We start from the raw sequence: 22438 nt of genomic DNA on the forward strand, positions 1-22438 counted from the left end.
TTAGGCAAGAAATACCAAAGACTTTACTTGCAGATCAGTGAGCAATTCAAAAGTTGAGATGTGTGTGATGCATTTGATCAGTGAGCAAAATTGTTCCAGGATAACCTCTTTTTAATCCTCTTAAAACCACAATGCTTTCAGAATGCAGAGGGCTAGCAGTACAGAGAAATCTCTTGGTGTTTTCCAGGCTGATATTTGTTCCTGAAGAACATTGGTGGGCTTGAACCGGTTCTTGATGTCTTGATATGAGACAATTGAAAATGTGCAAAGCTTTCAGATTTTTACCCAGAGCTTCTCCTACGCTGGAAAACAATGATTTAATGCAGACTGCACTGGCATCTGCAGGGATCACTATCCCATAATATGACTGCAGATGAAGCTACCATTCCAGAGTCAATATAGAAATATACACATACTTAGACCCAAACGTAGACGCATACAGACCCAGACGTGTGTGCGTGGGCCTGTTCTGCCAGCGAGGCAAGGAGTACCACTTCATACCAGATCACTGTGTGTCACAGCTTCATGCAACTGAAAGTACGGCCATTAATCGACTTATTGTTCTGCAAGTAAGCTTCACCACTATCGAGAGAGTCACCACTATCGACAACACAGTTACAAGACGGGTCACTGTGTTGTGAGTCACCATCGACAACACACTTACAAGAGCAGTCCCTGTGTTGTGAGTCACCCTCGACAACACAGTTACAAGGGGAGTCACTGTGTTGTGAGTCACCATCAACAACTAAGTTACAAGAGGAGTAACTGTGTTGTGAGTCACCATGGATCCGGTTTTAGATCCAGTCCTAAAGTCGGTTCTGGACCCAGGGCCTAAAATTGGGGCTTCCTAAAGTAGAGACATCTTCAGTCTGTGTGGACATCCAAGTCATTGAAACATGGCATGTAAAGGTAAAAGTCCTAATCACAAAGTAATCTTCCTCATATTTCTGCACACACATTCCAAACTGCTTTCCCTTCCCTTCTTTGGTGATCACATTGCGGTTTTCATCAAACCCTCTCATCCTCATTAATGTGTAGAATTCCCCGCTTAGGTTGTTCAGAGCTTACGCGTCCGTTGATCATTTATCTCCCCTTATCCACACCTTGTTTTGCTAATTATCTCGCCTTTTATCTGCAGCCCCATCACTCACCTAATTTGGCCCAGCACTCAACCCCTTATATTTTAAAGAGGCCATGTTCCAAAGGCTCATTTAAGACAAAGAAGATAAAAGAAAGCTTGAAGTGATATAAACTCGTTATAAACTTTAAATAAAACCTCACACAGCCCCTCGGACTCAACACTTTCTAGCAGCAGTTAATTAAATAGGCAGTGTGGATGTTGGGTTCCCGGTAACATATTGTTTTGGGATCAGACTTTGAGCATGTTGCTCCTCATCGTATCAGGGATCCAGAGTTCTGTAGGTCTACAAGGACACTAACCCCTCCTCATCCAATGTGGCTTCTTTCTGACCCATCACATTGACTCCCGTCCCTCTCTGATCAAATCCATGTTTTTAATGAGGCAATTAAGAACACATAAGAGCCATACCAGATATAGAATGTGCTTAAGGGGTCATCAACAGGCCATAAAGTCATGGATAAAGTGCCTTTATTGTCATGCGTCCTCATAATAGTATGCTAACAGCCTCAGAGGCTAATTGGCCTCACGCTGTTCTGACAACATTATAAACCTGTCATCCGCTTCAAGGAACATACTCATCTTCATTGCTTGTTCATATATGAATAATTGCGCCCCCATGCGCACCAGGTCTTCTGCACCAGTGAGCCCACGTGCTATTTAGTATATAAATTCTCTGGACGGAGCATTAATGGGATGACAACACACACTGCTGTATGCATCCCTTCCATTGGTGCTGCAGGCGTGTTCCATGGGGGCCTGCCCGTAATTCCGACACCTCATTGTTCCGACGTCTCAATGGTCCGAAATATTTCCCATTAGATCGACATGCCACTATGCCGACGGTTCAATTTTCCGAAAACGGAACCCATTGGTCCGAAGATCAGTTTGTCCGACTTTTCAAAAAGGAGGCGCATTAGGCCGACGGTTCAATATGCCGAATAGGCCTACATATAAAGAGTTTTATACCTCGCTCTCTCGCTCTCTGCCACTCTCTCTCCTACATATCACGTTCACGATGAATATTGGAGAGCAAAGTGACAACGCTTCACTTCATTTCGACACGGTGTTTCAGCCCCATGGACAGAGAGCGTAGGTCTAATTCTCAACACGGGCACGAAGACACACACACACACACACACACACACACACACACACACACACACACACACACACACTTTACTAAATACATGGTATGAGGTATAAGTTTAAACAAGTTTCCTTTTTGAAAAGTCGGACAATCGGACCTTCGGACCAATGGGTTCCGTTTTCGGAACATTGAACCGTCGGCATAGTGGCATGTCAGTGTGAAGGCCAGCCTCCACACTGCAGAATACCATCAATGGAGTTAGTTCAGTTAATTCCCCCTTGGCAATTATATGCTAGGATCCGCTTGCCAGACATATCAGATCCTAACCAGCAGAACCGAATGTGGGAGAAGAAGTGCAGAGTGAAGACTTGCATTGAAGTGCAATCAGCCTGTTCTCCCTTTAAAGTGGAAGGACGCCGTTCCTAGTACATCACCATAATGTGCATCGCATACCCTGCGTACCTTTTGCCCTGATCAACCAGACATGCTTTGGTGAGCCTTTGACATTGATTTGAAACGAGAGACCCCCACCCTGACTGGTGCCTCTGACTCACTCTCCAGGAGGAGGCCCAGGCCGGACCACCAGAGACCCTAAATGCTTCAGTGTGTTGTGCACCACAGCAGATGCTGCTCTGCTCCTCTGCGACTTGCTTTCAGCGCAGACTGCAAAAAAAGTGAATTTTCTTATATAAAGCTCTGGCCTAATGCTACAGGGGCTGGAATGAATGTGTTTCAGCTTGAATATCCTCCAAAGTATAAGCGACACATTCAAACAGCAAAGTATGCGTCATAATGTTTTATACTCAACATGTGAAAGGTCACTGGAAACTTCCTGCAGTAAACGTTGGCCGAATGCAGTTTAAATATCAGTGATTCACTAATATGGCTACATACTGTAGATTACTATTTATACCTGAACGTGACTTTTTCAAGCAATGTGCTGTACAGAAAGTTCAATCCTCTCAACCCTTTCAAACAACTCGCCCTCTTAGGGCCGTTACATAGTCAACGCAAGCAACGCGCGTAACCCACGTGAGTGACGCGAGCGACGCGCATCCTTTCATAGTCTACACAGCATAAGCGAACGTTGCGGGCAATACATGGCATGCAATACACCACTCACGCCATGGGTGGCAGCAGAGTCACCGGTGCTTTCGCGGGTGACATTCCAGGTGACATTCCGATCAAAGTGGCTACGAAAGAAGAGTGATGAAGCGCAGAGATAGGCGGTGGTATGTGCGCCCTTTAAATACCACACGAGATCAGGTTGGGAAATTGTTTCTCTGGGGCTTCCAATGTGAAGCCTGGACAAGGAGAGGCATTTCCAGTATTTTCGGATGTCGGCGCCAAAGTTTGATGATCTCCTTTCGCGAGTCATCCGATATCTTCCAGACTCTCACCAAAACCGGCCCTTGTCAGGTAGGGCTGGCCCGAATGCCATTTTTCAGGCTTCGAATACTCGTTGGTTTTTCCGAGCGAATATTCGAATACTCGTTCCAGAAAAAAACAAACATCAAAAACCACATTAATAATCCCTATATACTCCCTGGAACCGATTTTGACAGTATCTGCATATTTTGTTGAAGATTTAATAGCTTTTGAACGTTAATTAGTAGGCCTAAGTAGGTTGAAATTCCTTAGTTTTTCCCCGTGAAAGCGAACAGCTGTTGCTCCGTTCCAAATCAGCTGTCCTCTGCCATCTCAGCCCTTACGGGAGCTTTTCAATTCATCCTGGAACGTGCATCTTTTCAGGGAATTTGTACAATAAATCCATAACAAATACCGAATATTGATTGTCTTATGTGTCCATATTATATCCACTATTGACCGGGTATTCCCAAGACGCTCACCCTCTGCAGCAAGCCAGTCACAGTTGATTGGCGCGGCGCTGTAAAGCGAACGTAAACAAACAACTAAGCTAAGGTTAGCATTTCGCTAAGTATTACTTTTCCTCCAGGGATCCCGCTAATGTTGTGTAAAGGGAAAAACAGAAAAGGGAAACAAGATATCTATTCTTCCTCCACCTCTCCCGCTTCTCTGCTTGGTGTCGCTGACGCTTATAGTTTGCCTCCCTCGCTCTGGTAACGTCACGTACGTGAAAAATCTAAACGAAGCTCTGAATACTGATTTAAAATTTGAATACTAATATTCCGAACGAGTATTCGAATATTCGAATAACTCGGGCCAGCCCTATTGTCAGGGAGCAGCTGGCAGATTATTTTTTGTCAGATGCTGGCGTGTTTCCCCACCAGTACAATGTGCTACAATTGGGTATGCGCACTGACAATAAATATATATACATTGGTCACTTGGAAGCATGACTTTGATTCATTAGTTATCATGTTACACAAGTTACCTAATTTGGTTTACGTCAAACTCATTAATTAATATCCATATAAAATGTTTATACAACAGCTACTGCCTTGACAGATTAATGAATTATTTAAGTGTAGGCCTATAGCCAAAGGCTTTAAGCTATAGCGCATAATGTCCACATAAATTATATGGTAGGCAGCATTATTAGAGAAAAGGGGTTTATTTATCAAATACAGAAAATAGTCCCACCATACACACACACACATTTTTCATTCACTACACACTCACGCTTTCAAATTTCATTCACTCAAAGAGGCTACTGAACTTATGTTTCACAAAGAACATGAACACTTATGTTTCACATAGAACGTGAACACAAAACATTACGTAATTAATTCAAATAGGCTAACACTAAAACAAATAAGGCCAGTAGGCCTAATAGAACGAATATCGGGTGACAAGATCATTAAAATGGCTCACAATCCCGCATCAGCTGTTTGATGTCGCGCATCAAAATAGCACTTTGCCCCTGTGGAAGGGTTCGCATAAATTGGCACAGGTAATTAGTAAAAGAGACGTGAATGTCATTCTTATCACGTTCCCGCATCCTCTCATATGTTCTTCTGTAAATATAACCTATAGTGGAAATAATGTACAATATTTGCAGTATCGCCCCCACCGACAACGCATAGTATTGCATGGATCGGCGCGTCGCGTATCAAAAATTGGCAGGACGCGTTTTGCTACGTGTCGACACATAATGGCGGCCGAAGCGTGGCGTCGCATAGCCTTCTGGACACGTATGCGTAGCGATGCGTCGACTATGTAACGGCCCTAAGTTATGTGCAGTCTGTGCTCCAATGCTCAATAATCACAGTACAGACTGTGGTGCCTATGAAGACATTAAGGGGCGCTACGCTGCGACTCTAATCATTCAAAGTACACACCACAACTCCAGTCAATTAGAGAGTGTGTATTAGAACTCATTTAGTAAATTAGAGTCATTTGTGTACCTGTGTGTTTATGAATCATCCTGAACATCTCAGTCCCACCTGTGGTGAACCCAGAAGCAGATGGAACAAGAAACGTGCTTCGGTGTGCAGTTAGCATGAGGACACGTCTCTTATGGTTTATGGAGGAGCCTGGGTTTGGCTCTCTGCTTCCACCTCAGGAAGGGAACCTCTTTCTCTCACTGCGGGCCTTTTGTTGTCACACTGCTGGCCTAGCTATAGCACCAAACGCTCTCATTCGCCCTCATTCTCATGAGGAATACATACGATGTTTCAGATCTGCATTCATTTATTTACCCTTCTACAACTTCTTTACTTTTCCATATGACCTTTTTATCTCTTATCTCTTATCTCTTTTCTTTCTTATTTCTTCATTCCTGAACTCTTTCTCCTCAAAGCGTCTCAGGGCAGCCCCTGGAGTCGGTTCTGGACGTTGAGGAACGGGTCACTGGCCCTGATGTATGCTGCAGAGCCCACCCTACTGGAGTTGCTACAGTGTCTCTGTGTCACTCTTCATGTTGTATCTCTACTTCTGATTGATACCGGCCCCTCCCTGCTCTCCCTGCTCCCATCCTCCAACTCTTTGACTATTTGGGCCGCATTTGGCCAAGGAGCATGGCATCATGAGTCAGGATGATCATGTAATATATACTCCTATCAACTTAATGTGCAGGTTCTGAGAAAATCTCACTTATAGTATGTCTTGTATCTCATAGCTGGTTGATAAGTCCCTCCAAACAAGAGCCATGAATGGACGGCTGCCTCAAGCAAACACGTTGTCTCTCTACAAGCGCTGGGCCTCTAGGTGGACCATATGACTTCTTAGTTGCGGGGCAATGGCTTAGTTGTGGGGCCCTTGGCTTAGTTGTGGGGCCCATGGCTTAGTCACGGGGCCCTTGGCTTAGTCGTGGGGAACTTGGCTTTGTCGCAGGGCCCTTGGCCAACGTCGGTGGTTGTTGAGTAGTCCCATTTTTTTTATCACGTAATGCTTTCAGTGATCCGTCTTCCCAGGTTTCATTGTTGTTTAAATTAAATAACTTTTTTTAGATAATGTTTAGTGGCTGCCCAGTAGAGCCCCACGCATTGGACAGGTTTGACAATCATGACAACCGCTCTACAAAGCCATGGTTTGGTCAATATTTGATTTACCAAGTACCTACCCTTAACACTAGCTTAACTAAAACGCTAACCAACACGATACGTCCAATGTTTCAAAACATCCTCAATGGCTTTAACATTAAAATTGCAATTGTAGAAATTAAATATATCAATGGTTACGATTTAACAACACTTTTATGAATGAATTAGCAGTTATGTATTTGTAATGAAATCAAAAGGAAATACCCTTGCATTGCCTATTAACAAATCTTACTACTATAATAGCAGGCCTGGCGCACCAGTTACTCAAGTTACTCATGTGCACATGTGCCAAGCAGCCTGCAGCTCCACACACACACAGCACACGCAAATGCAGGCATACATATGGAGTTGGAATCATGCCAAAACCCCACCCACACACAAAACGTGTTTTACTCACGCACAACAATTCACACACACACAAAGCGTGTTTTACTCACGCTTAACGATTCACATACACACTCAGTATGGTTTGCAAATGCAAAACATCATTCACAAACTAAAGCATTTTGCTTCAGAAACAAATACAGTATGTTTTACACATACAAAGAAACATATTTCTTCACTTACAAAAAAATATCCTCCAAGTACAAACTAAAATCTTTCAAGTACAAACTAAAATCTTCCAAGTACAAAAAAAAATCCTTCAAGTACAAAAAACAATTCTACAAGCAAGGAAATCTGAAAGTTGCGCGTGGATCTGAAGGCATTTGCGCGTGGATCAGCAAGGCGGAAAATTAGTGCCAAAAGTCACGTGACAAACAAATGTCCTGTGATTCACACTACGTAACAGCAGGTGGCGCTGTTGAGTCAGTTTAAGGCCGCCAGGACGATCGCCATAGTAACACGGTAAATAAATGGCAAAAAATAGGCTGAGAACGAATTTGCATTTACGATATGTTCAATAAAACGTAATCACGGAAAATACGTTCAGACAAAGGTAATTGAGAATGCCGAATTGTTCTCTGGGAAAGTAATTTTGATGAGATAGGGTTGCTCTGTCAGTCGTCAAAAAAAGTGGACGGACGTGGTCTCTATAGCAACGACCTCGAGCTACAGTGACGTTGAGCTACAGTGACGTTGAGCTACAGTGACGTTGAGCTACAGTGAGTTGAGCTACAGTGACGTTGAGCTACAGTGACGTTGAGCTACAGTGACGTGAGTACAGTGACGTTGAGCTACAGTGACGTTGAGCACGTGACGTGAGCCACGTGACGTTGAGCCACGTGACGTTGAGCCACGTGACGTTGAGCCACGTGACGTTGAGCCACGTGACGTTGGCGCAAGTCCAAACTAATAACTAGTAAACTAGGGTCCACTGGTCCTCCTAATGATCATGTAGTATATTTAATGCCCTCTTTCATATATATGATACCACCACCACTGGGACGTGGCAACAATTTCCCATATCCATATGGGGAGGGGGGGAGGCGTGTACAGTAGACATAAGTAGGAGCACACTCAGGGGAGCAATGACCTCTCACAGATATTTAATGAATTGTTTCAAATAAACCCTGGCTCGTTATGTCAATGAGCTTGGGTGTTTTGCTTTCAAGAATAGATTATAGGCTGGTGTCACTATAAACCTGTCCATGCGCGTCTCTCAGAGTACGTAACAAGTACTCTGAGAGACGTAACAAGCCACAAGACTGAGATAAAAAACAAACAAGTCAAGTTCATTAAATATGTAACTTATTAAATACAAGTCTAAACTGCGGAAAATATAAACATATTCCAAGGTGCCTTTTGAAGGAAAACTTGGAAATACTCTCTATTCTAACAGCGGACCCTAGTTTACGAGAAAAAAACTCAATTGACGGCAGCTCCGTTGCCCCCTTAAGGGGTAGTTCGGAATTTTGGACATAGCCTGATTCCAAGTGAACATTGGTATTCTTTATCACTGGAGACAGTTGACACATTTCATTCAGTCCTTCTAGTTGCAGAGTTCGCTCGTGCTAGGCTAGCACCGGCAACGGGCAATGCTAGCCTGCTAAAAACAGTCTTACCCACTCCACAGTACAACCGTACACAGTACACAAAATCCGTGTGGTTGACGGCGTCAGACCAGCACGGATTTGAGTCAAGCCGCGTGGTAACTTGGCACACACACACAGATTCCCATTTCAATCTGTGTGTGTGCCAAAGTTGACCACGGCGGGGCTTGACTCAAAATCCGTGCTGGTCTGACGCCGTCAGACCAGCACGGATTTTGTGTACTGTGTACGGTGTACTGTGGAGTGGGTAAGACTGTTTTTAATAGCAGGCTAGCATTGCCCGTTGCCGTGTGCTAGCCTAGCACGAGCGAACTCTGCAACTAGAAGGACTGAATGAAATGTGTCAAACTGTCTCCAGTGATAAAGAATACCAATGTTCACTTGGGAATCAGGCCCTATGTCCAAAATTCCGAACTACCCCTTTAAGGGCGGCAACGGAGCTGCCGTCAATTGAGGTTTTTTTCTCGTAAACTAGGGTCCGCTGGTTAGGAAATAGAGAGATATTCCAAGGTTTCCTTCAAAAGGCACCTTGGAATATGTTTCTATTTTCCGCAGTTTAGACTTGTAGTCAATAAGTTACTTTTTTAATGAACTTTTCTCGTTTGTTTTTTTATCTCAGTCTTGTGGCTTGTTACGTCTCTCAGAGTACTTGTTACGTACTCTGAGAGACGCGCATGGACAGGTTTTATAGTGACACAGCCTATAATCTATTCTTGAAAGCAAAACACCAAGCTCATTGACATAACGAGGCAGGGTTATTTGAAACAATTCATTAAATATCTGTGAGAGGTCATTGCTCCTCCTGAGTGTGCTTCCTACTTATGTCTACTGTACACGCCTCCCCCCCCTCCCCATATGGATATGGGAAATTGTTGCCACGTCCCAGTGGTGGTGGTATCATATATATGAAAGAGGGCATTAAAATATACTACAATGATCAATTAGGAGGACCAGTGGACCCTAGTTTACTAGTTTATTAGTTTGGACTTGCGCCAACGTCACGTGGCTCAACGTCACGTGGCTCAACGTCACGTGGCTCAACGTCACGTGGCTCAACGTCACGTGGCTCAACGTCACGTGGCTCAACGTCACGTGGCTCAACGTCACGTGGCTCAACGTCACGTGGCTCAACGTCACGTGGCTCAACGTCACGTGGCTCAACGTCACGTGGCTCAACGTCACTGTAGCTCAACGTCACTGTAGCTCAACGTCACTGTAGCTCAACGTCACTGTAGCTCAACGTCACTGTAGCTCAACGTCACTGTAGCTCGAGGTCGTTGCTATAGAGACCACGTCCGTCCACTTTTTTTGACGACTGACAGAGCAACCCTATCTCATCAAAATTACTTTCCCAGAGAACAATTCGGCATTCTCAATTACCTTTGTCTGAACGTATTTTGTCCGTGATTACGTTTTATTGAACATATCGTAAATGCAAATTCGTTCTCAGCCTATTTTTTGCCATTTATTTACCGTGTTACTATGGCGATCGTCCTGGCGGCCTTAAACTGACTCAACAGCGCCACCTGCTGTTACGTAGTGTGAATCACAGGACATTTGTTTGTCACGTGACTTTTGGCACTAATTTTCCGCCTTGCTGATCCACGCGCAAATGCCTTCAGATCCACGCGCAACTTTCAGATTTCCTCTGCTTGTAGAATTGTTTTTTGTACGTGAAGGATTTTTTTTTTGTACTTGGAAGATTTTAGTTTGTACCTTGAAAAGATTTTAGGTTTGTACTGGAGGATATTTTTTTGTAAGTGAAAAATAGTTTTTTGTATGTGTAAAACATACTGTATTTGTTTCTGAAAGCAAAATGCCTTTAGTTTGGAATGATGTTTTGCATTGCAAACCATACTGAGTGTGTATGGAATAGTTAAGCGTGAGTAAAACACGCTTTGTGTGTGTGTGAATTGTTGTGCGTGAGTAAAACACGTTTTGTGTGTGGGTGGGGTTTTGGCATGATTCCAACTCCATATGTATGCCTGCATTTGCGTGTGCTGTGTGTGTGTGTGAGCTGCAGGCTGCTTGGCACATGTGCACATGAGTAACTTGAGTAACTGGTGCGCCAGGCCTGCTATTATAGTAGTAAGATTTGTTAATAGGCAATGCAAGGGTATTTCCTTTTGATTTCATTACAAATACATAACGGCTAATTCATTCATAAAAGTGTCTGGTTAAATCGTAACCATTGATATATTTAATTTCTACAATTGCAATTTTAATGTTAACGCCATTGAGGGATGTTTGAAACATTGGACGTATCGTGTTGGTTAGCGTTTTAGTTAAGCTAGTGTTAAGGGTAGGTACTTGGTAAATCAAATATTGACAAACCATGGCTTTGTAGAGCGGTTGTCATGATTGTCAAACCTGGTCCAATGCGTGGGGCTCTACTGGGCAGCCACTAAACATTATTCTAAAAAAGTTATTTAATTTAAACAACAATGAAACCTCGGGAAGACGGATCACTGAAAGCATTACGTGATAAAAAAAATGGGACTACTCAACAACCACCGACGTTGGCCAAGGGCCCTGCGACAAAGCCAAGTTCCCCACGACTAAGCCAAGGGCCCCGTGACTAAGCCATGGGCCCCACAACTAAGCCAAGGGCCCCACAACTAAGCCATTGCCCCGCAACTAAGAAGTCATATGGTCCACCTAGAGGCCCAGCGCTTGTAGAGAGACAACGTGTTTGCTTGAGGCAGCCGTCCATTCATGGCTCTTGTTTGGAGGGACTTATCAACAGCTATGAGATACAAGACATACTATAAGTGAGATTTTCTCAGAACCTGCACATTAAGTTGATAGGAGTATATATTACATGATCATCCTGACTCATGATGCCATGCTCCTTGGCCAAATGCGGCCAAATAGTCAAAGAGTGGAGGATGGGAGCAGGGAGAGCAGGGAGGGGCCGGTATCAATCAGAAGTAGAGATACAACATGAAGAGTGACACAGAGACACTGTAGCAACTCCAGTAGGGTGGGCTCTGCAGCATACATCAGGGCCAGTGACCCGTTCCTCAACGTCCAGAACCGACTCCAGGGGCTGCCCTGAGACGCTTTGAGGAGAAAGAGTTCAGGAATGAAGAAATAAGAAAGAAAGAGATGAAGAGTGAAAGAAAATAAAAAGGTCATATGGAAAAGTAAAGAAGTTGTAGAAGGGTAAATAAATGAATGCAGATCTGAAACAATCGTATGTATTCCTCATGAGAATGAGGGCGAATGAAGAGCGTTTGGTGCTATAGCTAGGCCAGCAGTTGTGACAACAAAGGCCGCAGTGAGGAGAAAGAGGTTCCCTTCCTGAGGTGGAAGCAGAGAGCCAAACCCAGGCTCCTCCATAAACCATAAGAGACGTGTCCTCATGCTAACTGCCACACCGAAGCACGTTTCTTGTTCCATCTGCTTCTGGGTTCACCACAGGTGGGACTGAGATGTTCAGGATGAGTCATAAACACACAGGTACACAAATTGACTTAATTTACTAAATGAGTTCTAATACACACTCTCTAATTGACTGGAGTGTGGGGTGTAATTTGAATGATTAGAGTCGCAGCGTATGCGCCCCTTAATGTCTTCATAGGCACCACAGTCTGTACTGTGATTATTGAGCATTGGAGCACAGACTGCACATAACTTAGGGCCGTTACATAGTCGACGCATCGCTACAGCATACGTGTCCAGAAGGCTTATGCGACGCCACGCTTCGGCCGCCATTATGTGTCGACACGTAGCAAAACGCGTCCTGCCAATTTTTGATACGCGACGCGCCGATCCATGCAATACTATGCGTCTGTCGGTGGGGGCGATACTGCAAATATTGTACATTATTTCCACTATAGGTTATATTTACAGAAGAACATATGAGAGATGCGGGAACGTGATTAAGATACATTCACGTCTGCTTTTACTAATTTACCTGTGCCAATTTATGCGATACCCTTCCACAGGGGCCAAAGTGCTATTTTTGCTGCGCGGACATCAAACAGCTGATGCGGGATTGTGAACCATTTTACTGATTTCTTGTCACCCGCTATTCGTTCTAATTACTGGCCTTATGTGTTTTAATGTTAGCCTAATTTGAATTAATTACGTAATGTTTGTGTGTTCATTGTTCTGTGTGAAACATAAGTTCAGTAGCCTCTTGACGTGAATGAAATTTGAAAGCCGTGAGTGTGTTAGGTGAATGAAAAATGTGTGCGTGTATGGTGGGTCAGTTTCTGTATTTGCTGAATAACCCTTTCTCTAATAATGTTTCCTACCATATAATTTCTGTGGACATTATGCGCTATAGCTTTGGCTATAGGCCTACACCTTAAATAATTCATTCATCTGTCAAGGCAGTAGCTCGTTGTCTAACAATTTTATATGGATATGAATTAATGAGTTTGACGTAAACCAAATTAGTTAACTTGTGTAATGTGTTAACTAATTAATCAAAAGTCATGCTTCCAAGTGACCAATGTATATACATTTATTGGTCAGTGCGCATACCCAATTGTAGCACATTGTACTGGTGGGGAAACACGCCAGCATCTGACAAAAATAATCTGCCAGCTGCTCCATCGACAATAGGGCTGGCCCGAGTTATTCGAATATTCGAATACTCGGTTTTTCGGAATATTAGTATTCAAATTTTAAATCAGTATTCAGAGCTTCGGTTTAGATTTTCACGTTACGTGACGTTACCAGAGCGCAGGTGAGGCAACTATAAGCCCGTTCCAGCGGACACCAAGGCAGAGAAGCGGGAGAGGTGGAGGAAGAACTAGTAATCTTGTTTCCCTTTTCTGTTTTTCCACTTTACACAAACATTAGCGGGTCCCTGAGGAAAAGTACTACTTAGCGAACTGCTAACCTTAGGCTTAGTTGTTTGTTTACGTTCGCTTTACAGCGCCGCCGCGCAATCAAACTGTGACTGGCTTGCTGCAGAGGGTGAGCGTCTTGGGAATACCCGGTCAATAGTGGATATAATATGGACACATAAGACAATCAATATTCGGTATTGTTATGATTTCTTGTAACAAAATTCCCTGAAAAGATGCACGTTCCAGGATTGAATTGAAAAGCTCCCGTAAGGGCTGAGATGGCGTCAGAGGACAGCTGATTTGGAACGGAGCAACAGCTGTTCGCTTTCACGGGGAAAAACTAAGGAATTTAACCTACTTAGGCCTACTAATTAACGTTCAAAAGCTATTAAATCTTCAACAAAATATGCAGATACTGTCAAATCGGTTCCAGGGAGTATATAGGTTATTAATGTGGTTTTTGATGTTGTTTTTTTCTGGAACGAGTATTCGAATATTCGCTCGGAAAAACCAACGAGTATTCGAAGCCTGAAAAATGGCATTCGGGCCAGCCCTACCTGACAAGGGCGGTTTGGTGAGAGTCTGAAGATATCGGATGACTCGCGAAAGGAGATCATCAAACTTTGGCGCCGACATCCGAAAATACGGGAAATGCCTCTCCTGTCCAGGCTTCACATTGGAAGGCCCCAGAGAAACAATTTCCCAACATGATCTCGTGTGGTATTTAAAGGGCGCACATACCACGCCTATCTCTGCGCTTCATCACTCTTCTTTCGTAGCCACTTTGATCGGAATGTCACTGGAATGTCACCGCGAAAGCACCGGTGACTCTGCTGCCACCCATGGCGGAGTGGTGTATTGCATGCCATGTATTGCCCGCAACGTTCGCTTTAGCTGTGTAGACTATGAAAGGATGCGCGTCGCTCGCAGTCACTCACGTGGGTTACGCGCGTTGCTTGCGTTGACTATGTTAACGGCCCTAAGAGGGCGAGTTGTTGAAAGGGTTGAGAGGATTGAACTTTCTGTACAGCACATTGCTTGAAAAAGTCACGTTCAGGTTTATAAATAGTAATTCTACAGTATGTAGCCATATTAGTGAATCACTGGATATTAAACTGCTTCGGCAACGGTTCACTGCAGGAAGTTTCCAGTGACCTTTCCACATGTTGAGTATAAAACATTATGACGCATACTTTGCTGTTTGAATGTGGTCGCTTATACCTTTGGAGGATATTCAAGCCTGAAACACATTCATTCCAGGCCCCTGTAGCATTAGGCCAGAGCTTTATATAAGAAATTGCACTTTTTGCAGTCTGCGCTGAAGCAAGTCGCAGAGGAGCAGAGCAGCATCTGCTGTGGTGCACACACACCTGGGAAGCATTTAGGTTGTCCTCTGGTGTCCGGCCTGGGCCTCCTCACTGGGAGAGGGAGTCCAGAGGCACCAGTCAGGGTGGGGGTCTCTCGTTATCAAATCAATGTCAACAGGCTCACCAAAGCATGTCCTGGTTGATCAGGGCAAACGGTACGCAGGTATGCGATGCACATTATGGTGATGTACTAGGAACGGCGTCCTTCCACTTTAAAGGGAGAACAGGCTGATTGCACTTCAATGCAAGTCTTCACTCTGCACTTCTTCTCCCACATTCGGTTCTGCTGGTTAGGATCTGATATGTCTGGCAAGCGGATCCTAGCATATAATTGCCAAGGGGGAATTAACTGAACTAACTCCATTGATGGTATTCTGCAGTGTGGAGGCTGGCCTTCACACTGACATGCCACTATGCCGACGGTTCAATGTTCCGAAAACGGAACCCATTGGTCCGAAGGTCCGATTGTCCGACTTTTCAAAAAGGAAACTTGTTTAAACTTATACCTCATACCATGTATTTAGTAAAGTGTGTGTGTGTGTGTGTGTGTGTGTGTGTGTGTGTGTGTGTGTGTGTGTGTGTCGTTCTGCCCGTGTTGAGAATTAGACCTACGCTCTCTGTCCATGGGGCTGAAACACCGTGTCGAAATGAAGTGAAGCGTTGTCACTTTGCTCTCCAATATTCATCGTGAACGTGATATGTAGGAGAGAGAGTGGGAGAGAGCGAGAGAGAGCGAGGTATAAAACTCTTTATATGTAGGCCTATTCGGCATATTGAACCGTCGGCCTAATGCGCCTCCTTTTTGAAAAGTCGGACAAACTGATCTTCGGACCAATGGGTTCCGTTTTCGGAAAATTGAACCGTCGGCATAGTGGCATGTCGATCTAATGGGAAATATTTCGGACCATTGAGACGTCGGAACAATGAGGTGTCGGAATTACGGGCAGGCCCCCATGGAACACGCCTGCAGCACCAATGGAAGGGATGCATACAGCAGTGTGTGTTGTCATCCCATTAATGCTCCGTCCAGAGAATTTATATACTAAATAGCACGTGGGCTCACTGGTGCAGAAGACCTGGTGCGCATGGGGGCGCAATTATTCATATATGAACAAGCAATGAAGATGAGTATGTTCCTTGAAGCGGATGACAGGTTTATAATGTTGTCAGAACAGCGTGAGGCCAATTAGCCTCTGAGGCTGTTAGCATACTATTATGAGGACGCATGACAATAAAGGCACTTTATCCATGACTTTATGGCCTGTTGATGACCCCTTAAGCACATTCTATATCTGGTATGGCTCTTATGTGTTCTTAATTGCCTCATTAAAAACATGGATTTGATCAGAGAGGGACGGGAGTCAATGTGATGGGTCAGAAAGAAGCCACATTGGATGAGGAGGGGTTAGTGTCCTTGTAGACCTACAGAACTCTGGATCCCTGATACGATGAGGAGCAACATGCTCAAAGTCTGATCCCAAAACAATATGTTACCGGGAACCCAACATCCACACTGCCTATTTAATTAACTGCTGCTAGAAAGTGTTGAGTCCGAGGGGCTGTGTGAGGTTTTATTTAAAGTTTATAACGAGTTTATATCACTTCAAGCTTTCTTTTATCTTCTTTGTCTTAAATGAGCCTTTGGAACATGGCCTCTTTAAAATATGGGGTTGAGTGCTGGGCCAAATTAGGTGAGTGATGGGGCTGCAGATAAAAGGCGAGATAATTAGCAAAACAAGGTGTGGATAAGGGGAGATAAATGATCAACGGACGCGTAAGCTCTGAACAACCTAAGCGGGGAATTCTACACATTAATGAGGATGAGAGGGTTTGATGAAAACCGCAATGTGATCACCAAAGAAGGGAAGGGAAAGCAGTTTGGAATGTGTGTGCAGAAATATGAGGAAGATTACTTTGTGATTAGGACTTTTACCTTTACATGCCATGTTTCAATGACTTGGATGTCCACACAGACTGAAGATGTCTCTACTTTAGGAAGCCCCAATTTTAGGCCCTGGGTCCAGAACCGACTTTAGGACTGGATCTAAAACCGGATCCATGGTGACTCACAACACAGTTACTCCTCTTGTAACTTAGTTGTTGATGGTGACTCACAACACAGTGACTCCCCTTGTAACTGTGTTGTCGAGGGTGACTCACAACACAGGGACTGCTCTTGTAAGTGTGTTGTCGATGGTGACTCACAACACAGTGACCCGTCTTGTAACTGTGTTGTCGATAGTGGTGACTCTCTCGATAGTGGTGAAGCTTACTTGCAGAACAATAAGTCGATTAATGGCCGTACTTTCAGTTGCATGAAGCTGTGACACACAGTGATCTGGTATGAAGTGGTACTCCTTGCCTCGCTGGCAGAACAGGCCCACGCACACACGTCTGGGTCTGTATGCGTCTACGTTTGGGTCTAAGTATGTGTATATTTCTATATTGACTCTGGAATGGTAGCTTCATCTGCAGTCATATTATGGGATAGTGATCCCTGCAGATGCCAGTGCAGTCTGCATTAAATCATTGTTTTCCAGCGTAGGAGAAGCTCTGGGTAAAAATCTGAAAGCTTTGCACATTTTCAATTGTCTCATATCAAGACATCAAGAACCGGTTCAAGCCCACCAATGTTCTTCAGGAACAAATATCAGCCTGGAAAACACCAAGAGATTTCTCTGTACTGCTAGCCCTCTGCATTCTGAAAGCATTGTGGTTTTAAGAGGATTAAAAAGAGGTTATCCTGGAACAATTTTGCTCACTGATCAAATGCATCACACACATCTCAACTTTTGAATTGCTCACTGATCTGCAAGTAAAGTCTTTGGTATTTCTTGCCTAAACAACACCTGTTTCACTATGGGAACACAGTTCTCATTCATAAAACGTGAGGATAACGCATGACTTGACCTGGTAGGCCTCCTGCCCCCTGCTATGTATCCACCTCAGGGAACTGGGTGTGATTGTACTGTACAAGCAGACCTTCTGCTTCTACCCTACCTCACTAGTGGCTAAGTGCAGAAGGATGTCAGGTAGTCTCTGGCTGCTGAGCCCGGGTCAGAGGTCACAGTCCACCAGGCTGACGGCTGCTCCGCTGCTCCCCAGCAGTGTTTACAGGACCTTTGGAGAGGCAGCCCATGTTTAGTGAGGGGAGCTTGGTCTTCTTATTGCAGATGTACTTCTAATGCCTTGGGGAATAGGGCCTTCAATGTGCGCTGAAACTGACACACACACACACACACACACACACACACACACACACACACACACACACACACACACACCCACACACACAAACAATTGTACACACAAACTCACACACACACACACACACACACACACACACACACACACACACACACACACACACACACACACACACACACATTGTACACACAAACACACACACACACACACACACACACACACACACACACACACACACACACACACACACAACACACACACAAACACAAACCTCCCAGTTGTTCCCAGGGAAGTGGCTTCAATGATTTTTCACCATCGGGGGTCCACAGCAGGGATTTTAAACTTTCAAAGTGTCAAAAGTCCTGCACACACACGTCTGTGCGTCGTTTTGTATGTTTCCGTGAAATACAGTCACAGTCACATAAATGGCCATCGTTACATGTATTGTAAAATTGATTGGAAACACTTTATGATAAGGGGACTTTAATTAATATCATTAACCATTTACAAAAAGCATTAACGAACAATAAACTAGCAGTTGATTGACAATTAACTTTACAAGTTGACTTTACAAATGGTGTCTAGGTTTACTTGTGATCATGTTAACTAAGGTATTAATTGAGACATTATTTTATAGGGTTAACCCTGACCCTAATGATGCTTATTACTGCATTAACTTATGGATATTAATGTTTACTATAGATTAGTTAACTGTTATTTACTTGGTTAATGCTTACCACAGCATTTATGATCAATGAATTACTGGTAAACTTGTGACTTGTAAACTACAACCACAGCCCTGCCTCTGTCTGACTCCCAGAGCAAGGTGGCGGTTCTCACTCTGAAAGCTTGTTCATCTGCCCTCCCAGTGATGCTATCAACAAGAACACGGCATAACCAGTACAGCAGCCACTCCCAGTTTGTCCAAGTAGCGCACAATACTTATTAAGAACTCAAACACAATCTCCAACAAAGGGAAGCCTGGTATCAAAACCAATGCGCCTGCATATTTCTCTGTTCCTTCACATTTGCATTCGCATGAAGGTGTGTGTGTGTGTGTGTGTGTGTGTGTGTGTGTGTGTGTGTGTGTGTGTGTGTGAGTGTGCCTCTTACCAACGGTGAGCTGACCAGTTACTTGTCCCAGGTTGTTTCTGGCGTTCACTGTCACGTTCCTGTCTGACTGCAGGATCAACGGGCTGTCCTGGGGGCAAAACAAACAGAAAAGAGTTTACTTCAAGCTGTCCATCAACCCCTCCAACCCTATCTGGTCCAACAACTAGTGCCCTTCAGTGAAGAGTCAAATGGACAAACTATTTACTATCCCTTTTTTTCCCTCTCGAAAATTTGTGCTGCATGAAAAGACAGACAGACAGACACACACGACACACACACACACACACACACACACAACCACACACACACACCACACACACACACACACACACACACACACACCACACACACCCACACACACAGAATGAAACAATTACATTTTGCGCAGTTTCTAATTAGCAGTTAAACAAAGGCCTATCACATGATAACTACTCATTAATTCAAAACAAATTAATAAATTAAATCAAAAGTTCTGCAAACTCCTCTGTGTAAATTGCACAATTTGTCAAACATCACCGTCCAAATGCCTTATCCAAAAGCAGTCTTATTAAACACCAGCCTCACTCACAACCAGCCTTATTAAACACCAGCCTCATCCAATATCAGCCTTTTTAAATAGCAGCCTCAAACAATAACAGTCATATTGAATCGCAGCCTAATCTTATACCAGCCTCATCCAACACCAGCCTCATTAAACACCAGCATCATTAAACACCAGCCTCATTAAAGATCAGCCTCATATTATACCAGCCTGATTAATAAACAGCCTCATCCAACACCAGCCTCATCAAACACCAGCCTCATTCAACACCAGCCTCAATTATAAATAGCATTTGTTAATAAGTGAGGGTGCCGTTGTAATGGCCACAGATAAAACGATAGGGAATTCCCTCCAAAGCACCTGTCTGTCAGCCAGTTCTGTCTTCCCTTTAACGAGGAGGAAGTTAAAGTTAATTGTTCCAATAAAATAATGTTTGTTATTCTTAAAGGGGAAATCATATGGACCGTCATATAGCTCCGCTTTCCTACGTAATTCCGCTCAATTTTAATTTCCCTTCAGGACTACATATGGGTTTGCTGATGTCTATGGTTCCCCAAAACCTTTTCCTGCAATAGCAGAGCTGACACCAGTAGACGTTCATATTCATGACAGGTATATGAACCAGTACTCTCCTATATAAGAAAACAGCCGAGCATAAAGTGTCTTCTTCAATCAGCGTCCGTATCCTCTCATATTGCAACAGAGGCTGCTGGATTTCCTTCTTTTCACACTTTTATCCAGATTATTGCCATCTATCTCCGTGTCTGCTTTCACTGTTCCTCTCCTCCTCCTCCTCCTCCCTCCCCAGTGCCACCATGCTCCTCTCCTCCCCCCTCTTCCTCCTCCTTCCTCTGCAGTGCTACCACACTCCTCTCCTCCTCCTGGTCTTGGTCTCATGATCTGGCTGTGTGGGGCCCTGCCATCTGTTGATACGTCCTAGTGGCCCTGCCTCCTGTTGCTGCTCCGTGGTGGCCCTGCCTGGACGGGCCTTCCTCTCGAGTGCTCTGAGACCTTCTCCTGGTTCGCCTGGCTGTGTTGGGGTCTGGACTTTAAAACCCTAGGGCATAGTCCTGGGACTTAAATGGCGACGGTCATCCCAACACCAACCAGGCCACCATTAGAGGAATGAGGCTCCTGCATCACATCGGCAAACAGACGGTGTGAGTCTGTGTGTGTGCGTTTGGTTTGTGTGTTTGTTTACGTGAGAAAGACAAACGGCCCTTAGTAAAATAGGACAAATGCATTGACATTAATTGTGTTCTTGTTAATGAGTCAATGATTTTCTGAAGGCTGTTTCTGCTCTAAGGTTATGTTGTGCTTGGTGATGAGTGAGCTTTGGTCTCCAGAACTGGGGTAGTGTATTGTCCTATCTTTCTAGATTCTCTCTCCCTATTTCTAATAGCTTTTGCGTGTTGTGGAATGAAGTGCTGACAGGTAACCACGTTTCTTTGTTGATTTCTCCAAATCAATATTGTGGTACATTCTGGAATGACTTCCAAATGGAAATTGGTCAAGTTGGAGATTTGTTTATGGGAACTGAACCAAATTCATAATATTATGACTGCCTGCTCTCTACACAAACAGAGTTCTGTAGGTCTACAAGGACACTAACCCCTCCTCATCCAATGTGGCTTCTTTCTGACCCATCACATTGACTCCCGTCCCTCTCTGATCAAATCCATGTTTTTACTAAGAACACATAAGAGCCATACCAGATATAGAATGTGCTTAAGGGGTCATCAACAGGCCATAAAGTCATGGATAAAGTGCCATTATTGTCATGCGTCCTCATAATAGTATGCTAACAACCTCAGAGGCTAATTGGCCTCACGCTGTTCTGACAAAATTATAAACCTGTCATCCGCTTCAAGGAACATACTCATCTTCATTGCTTGTTCATATATGAATAATTGCGCCCCCGTGCGCACCAGGTCTTCTGCACCAGTGAGCCCACGTGCTATTTAGTATATAAATGCTCTGGACGGAGCATTAATGGGATGACAACACACACTGCTGTATGCATCCCTTCCATTGGTGCTGCAGGCATGTTCCATGGGGGCCTGCCCGTAATTCCGACACCTCATTGTTCCGACGTCTCAATGGTCCGAATATTTCCCTTAGATCGCGAATGCCACTATGCCGACGGTTCAATGTTCCGAAAACCGGTACCCATTGGTCCGAAGATCAGTTTGTCCGAACTTTCAAAAAGGAGGCGCAATTAGGCAACGGTTCAATATGCCGAATTAGGCTCCTACATAATAAAGAGTTTTATACCTTGCCTTCGCGCTCTCGCTCTCTCTCGCTCTCTCTCTCCTCGCTCTCTCCCACATCTCTCTCCTACATATCACGTTCACGTGAATATTGGAGAGCAAAGTGACAACCCTTCACTTCACTTCGACATCACGGTGTTTCAGCCCCATGGACAGAGATCGTAGGTCTAATTCTCAACACGGGCACGAACACACACACCACACACACCACACACAAACACACACACACTAAACCACTCACATAAACCCCCCCCCTACACACAACACCACACACACACACACACACACACACACACACACCACACACACACACACACACACACACACACACACACATACACACACCACACACACACACTACACACACACACCGGGACACACATCTAAAACAGATGAATGACCAGGAGTGCAACTGAAAAGTCTTTCAAAGTCGACACACGCGCCAACCAT

At 44.3% G+C, this 22438-nt stretch overlaps 1 protein-coding gene across 1 annotated transcript in view; it reads right to left on the reverse strand.

The window, feature by feature from the left end:
• Positions 1-17921: 17921 nt before the first annotated feature.
• The window catches only part of LOC130378165 (zeta-sarcoglycan-like), a 200356-nt gene continuing 195839 nt past the window's right edge, over positions 17922-22438 (reverse strand). The window contains exons 4-5 of the mRNA XM_056585053.1: positions 19136-19265; positions 17922-17977 (exon numbers count right to left, since the gene is read on the reverse strand). Of these exons, the coding sequence (XP_056441028.1) occupies positions 17922-17977; positions 19136-19265 (186 nt within the window). The remainder of the gene's footprint in view (positions 17978-19135; positions 19266-22438) is intronic.

This window comes from Gadus chalcogrammus, chromosome 3 (assembly GCF_026213295.1).
Source record: "Gadus chalcogrammus isolate NIFS_2021 chromosome 3, NIFS_Gcha_1.0, whole genome shotgun sequence".
Classification (NCBI taxonomy): domain Eukaryota; kingdom Metazoa; phylum Chordata; class Actinopteri; order Gadiformes; family Gadidae; genus Gadus; species Gadus chalcogrammus.